At 33.8% G+C, this 4,853-nt stretch overlaps 1 protein-coding gene across 1 annotated transcript in view; it reads right to left on the bottom strand.

Annotated features, from left to right (window-relative positions):
• The window catches only part of LOC106468917 (adenylate cyclase type 3-like), a gene marked incomplete at its 3' end in the record, with an annotated part of 108,143 nt that overhangs the window by 1,196 nt on the left and 102,094 nt on the right, over nucleotides 1–4,853 (bottom strand). The window contains exon 15 of the mRNA XM_022397320.1: nucleotides 3,098–3,176. Coding sequence (XP_022253028.1) covers nucleotides 3,098–3,176 — 79 coding nt within the window. The remainder of the gene's footprint in view (nucleotides 1–3,097; nucleotides 3,177–4,853) is intronic.

Genomic DNA, 4,853 nt, shown 5'->3' with positions numbered 1-4,853 from the left:
TAAGGGTTTTTTACAAATCGGAAAGAAAAAAGAAACTTTTACTTATATTGAATTATTAGTTCGTTTACCACAATGTACATTTTTTATTATTACGTTTGTTATGTTCGGGTGTTCTAGAACGATCGACAAGACTCTCACGTCGCGATTGGTCTAGAGAAATCTATAGCTAATTGTTGTCAACATTTTAAGCATAACAAAATATGACCCAATTTCAATGAAAATGATTCACTCATGTAAAAGTAAATATAACAAAAAATCTGTACGTGATGGAGGGAAAAATAGATATCATTTTCGGATTCAGCGTACAGGAATTACTGTAGAACATGTGAAAATTTCAAGGCAATAAGATCATCACGGGCCTGTGTTATCAATCGTTACGCAAAAATTATACAAAAATAAAAAAATCTACTCTAAGCCCAAAGATATGCCCTGTGTTAAAATAACACCTTTAACAACACTATAACTACCTATCTTACTGGTTGGATCAAGTCCTCCCCCCCCTCCACCATTTTTTTGGGAACCCCGAAATAGATACGAAATCTAGTTCAGGGCCAGGATTTAATTTTGTTCCACGGTTCCACAGTGTTTAGTTACGCCATTGTTAATACTTAATTGTTATATGTGCTTAATTTATATTTGTTACTAAACTGAACAGAGAGGTACTGGTTAAAACAGAACGCCATAATCTGAAACGTGAATTTTTGTTTGTTTGTTTGTAATTAAGCACAAAGCTAAACAATGGGCTATCTGTGCTTGGTCACCACGGGTATCGAAATCCTGTTTCTAGCGTTGTAAGTCCGCAGACTGTGCCACTCGTGGGGCATCATGAATTTAAACATTTACATATTGTTTGTTTGTGTGTTTGTTTGGAATTAAGCACAAAGCTACACAATGGGCTATCTGTGCTCTGCCCACCACGGGTATCGAAACCCGGTTTCTAGGGTTGTAAGTCCGCAGACATACCTCTGTGCCACTGGGGGGCATTTACATATTAAAATTGGGATTACTACTCTTTTGACCAGTTACATGAAATATATAAGATGGTTTGTTTATTTTGGGGCACAAAGCTACACATTGGGCTAAATGACGTAAATGACGTCAGAATACAATGTAAAGGTATTCAGTTTGAATATTCATAAAGTTGAAAGTATAGGGTAGCAGACTACAAATATTGTTATATCGATTTTACGAATTAAGGTGATGTAAAAACCTACGAAAAAATAATACCCAAGAAAATTTTGATATTTTAATGATAGTTACCCTTCGTCCTGCAAAACGTTTTACTTTCAATATTTTGCTGTTACCTTTACTGATTTGATGTTCATGATAAGGGCGATCGTTCTACATTTTGATCGCTGTAGTTGTTTCTTTGATTACTTGTGGCCTTCTTTGATAACACGAAAGAAGCATGATAACCTACAAAAACAAGCCGATATAACACTATATAAACACTCCAGCACTATAAGTGTTTCCTTAAGGTATAAGTGTGTATGGCAAGAACAATATTTACTCATCAAAATGTTACCTCATGCATGTTTGTTTTGGATAATTGTACAAAGCTACACAAGGGCTATCTGAGTTAGCCGTCCCTAATTTGGAACGGATAGACTAAAGGGAAGCCAGTCAACAGTATCCACCGCCACCTCTCGGTGAGTTCGAACATGAGATTTTCTCGTCACTCTTATGATGCCCCCATAGCCTCGTATTTACAGCAACGGGACGCGAAACACGAAAATCAAGAAAATTAACTACTAGGTCACGCCCAGCACTACTTAATGCTGGAAAACTACAAAAAACACCATTGTAACAAGAAAACAAAACAAAAACACGACATACAGTACAACTGGACGAGGAAGATGGAACATATAGTTGCATATATTATAAAATAAACATGAGAAAAATATGTTAACTTTACAAATATCGAATAATTTTACGTGTGTGTGTGTTCATTCTTTTGTTAAAAACGTATTTTAGGTTTTTATACTTTTATTTAACAATCAAACGTTTAGGTCTCAAGATTTAAGAATTTTTCATTAAAGTAGATATAATATTTCTAAAACAGATAACATAGGTTAAGTTGCACACAACGAAGTAGTGTCTATTGGAAAAACGAGTTCTTTTATCTTAATTTACACTGGTGTAAATAAAATAGTTACAAAGACAATAAATGTAAGTTAATTCATTAATTACATTGTAAATCATTGCGACTTAAATCACCGTATACGCGTGTATCGTAATTACGGACAAAAATATCTTTAATGATAAGGGTATTTAAATTATGATAAAATGTAAGCTTATTGTTGTACCCCTCATAATTGAGTTACACTGGCTCTAAGAACAATATTACATATAATAATACATGCAAGAGTATTAGAACAAGATTACATTAATAATACATGCTAGAGCCAGTGTAACTCAGTTATGAAGAGTATTCATAACTGAGTTACAGTTGCTCTAGCATGTATTATTATATGTAATATTGTTCTAATACTCTTCATAACTGAGTTACACTTGCTCTAGCATGTATCATTAAATGTTATTCTGCATTATGTTAATTAATATTTTTCTTTCATTGTTGGCTTGTTTGTTGTTAAGCACAAAGCTATATAATGGACTGTGCCTACCACGAGCATTGAACGTGGTGTTTAGTGTTATAAGACTTCCGACATACCGCTGAGCTACTGAGTTGGGGGGAGGGAAGAAGGGAGAATTCTCCATTCTTAGTTATTTTAGCGTACATACAAGTACAACTGATCTATTAAGAACTGAACGTGGAAACATATCTGACCTTTTCTAAAGATGTTTAAAGTTTTTCTATCTGTTTTTTTTCCTTCAGAGTTTGGAAGCCAAGTTATACAAAATCTTCTTTCGCTAGCCGTCTCTAATTTTGAAGTGATACTTTAGAGAGAAGAGAGCGAGTTAAAAGCAACCACCGTCCGCCCTTTTTCTACCCTAATCTGACAGAAAATTATCTTCGAGCCATCTGGAGGGATAATTCAACACTGGAAGATGTGTCGGTTCGAAATGTCGTTTTGAAATTATGTGTAAAAATCTCTTTCTCTGTTATTGTCTTTTTGTATGAAAACCTGTACAATACCTGTCTGTTGACTGTTATGACTGCCACCGAGATGGTAATCAAAACGATGGTAACGTAGACATAATGTCCTATTGGCTGCCTGGAAATAAACATATTATTACATGTAAGTTACCTCGTAATTGTATATAACCTTTCCTAAGAATCAGAATTGTAACTGTTGCCATTAAAACTTCCCATTTTTTAAACCTAAGTTTTAACAGTGAGTCTGACTTTCAGCAACAATGAGTGTTAAAGTATAGAAAATCTCCAAGAAGTATGAACACAAAACTCTATTATTTTAGGCTTCAACGATTACAAAATAAAAGTCTATTAATGATAATTTTTTTTAATTCAAGTAGATATTTCAATAAAATCATATTTTAGTTTCAGTGTTCTGGACTCCGCTGTTCCTAGAACAAAATGGACAATATTTCGTTTTTAGGAGTTAACAAACCAATAAATGACAAAGATATAGAATCTATCACTCATTTATTCCGGTGTTAAAGACAACCAAGAAAACATCCACAAAGATGAGAAAATTTAGTAAATTAAAACAACAACAAATAATAATCAATCAATTTCAAAACTTCTTAATACTTTTAATATTTCGAAAACATTTGATATTTCTTTACGTATTCCATGTAAATTAAGGTGTTTTTAAGTGCTTCTGTCTCAGCCTCCAGGTGAGATATTTTCGTAAAGAGCTGTTAGTTGTTTCGATAATTGATACCAATTTAAAGCTACCTAAAACATTTCAAGACACCGTTAATTACATGTAAGATGTTTAAAATAATGAAAAATACCAAAGTCTCTTATAATAATCGTGACCCACGAGTCAATTAATCCGCATGGATTTACAGATAAACTGTCATAGAAATAATTAGGTGACAGGTAAAGTCATTGATGAAGCCACGTCGAAAACAATAACAGATATAAAAAAGTGAAATACTGACAGTGTTAATTGAACTAACTAAGAGCTTGTCTTTCGAGCTACCGCTCGTTTTGAGATTTAACAAAAAAAATACCTACAGACAGTAGAAATACAGCTCATATGAAATTTATTTGATTAGCGATACTTTGCAGACTCTGTCTTTGTTGGATAACTCTTACTTGTAGTGTTTCCCTCACGAAGAACTTAATTCCAAGTCAATTTATGTTAGCGATGTTAGGCTAGCTTTCCTTATTAAACCCAACAGAAGCTAGCCAGAGATGTTGGGTTTTATAAGGAAAGTTAGCTTAACTTCGCTAAAGGATGCTTGAAATATAAACATAAATTGACTTGGAGAGACTTTGTATTCAAAATCAACTGGTTACGAGTCGTAGAACACAAACAGAACTATAGTTGTTTTTGATATTCTACTGGTTAATTGTAATTATAATCTTTGTTTGTTTTAGAGAAAAACCACATTGGGTTATCTGCTGCGTCCACTGCGGGTAATCGAACCCCGATTTTGGTGTTGTAAGTTCGTAAACTTACCGCTGTTCCATGAGGGGGGGGGGCAATTATAATGTCACAACTTTTATTATATCGAGCAACACATTGTGTGGTAGCCCAGTTCTGGTCGTTTCTCTAACATAAAAAGCTGACCCCATTGACACACACAAAGAAACGATAACAGATATTTCCATAAATACTATAAAAAATGAGCTGAATATTTTGAGGAAAACACTCATCACATTACATCACTAGACTGTGGGATTACACTCATCACATTACATCACTAGACTGTGGGATTACACTCATCACATTACATATCTAAATTGTGGGATTACACTC

This window comes from Limulus polyphemus, unplaced genomic scaffold (genome assembly GCF_000517525.1).
Source record: "Limulus polyphemus unplaced genomic scaffold, Limulus_polyphemus-2.1.2 Scaffold3220, whole genome shotgun sequence".
Classification (NCBI taxonomy): Eukaryota; Metazoa; Arthropoda; class Merostomata; order Xiphosura; family Limulidae; genus Limulus; species Limulus polyphemus.
The sequence above is the reverse complement of the archived record's forward strand: the minus strand, read 5'-3'. Positions and strand labels throughout refer to the sequence as shown.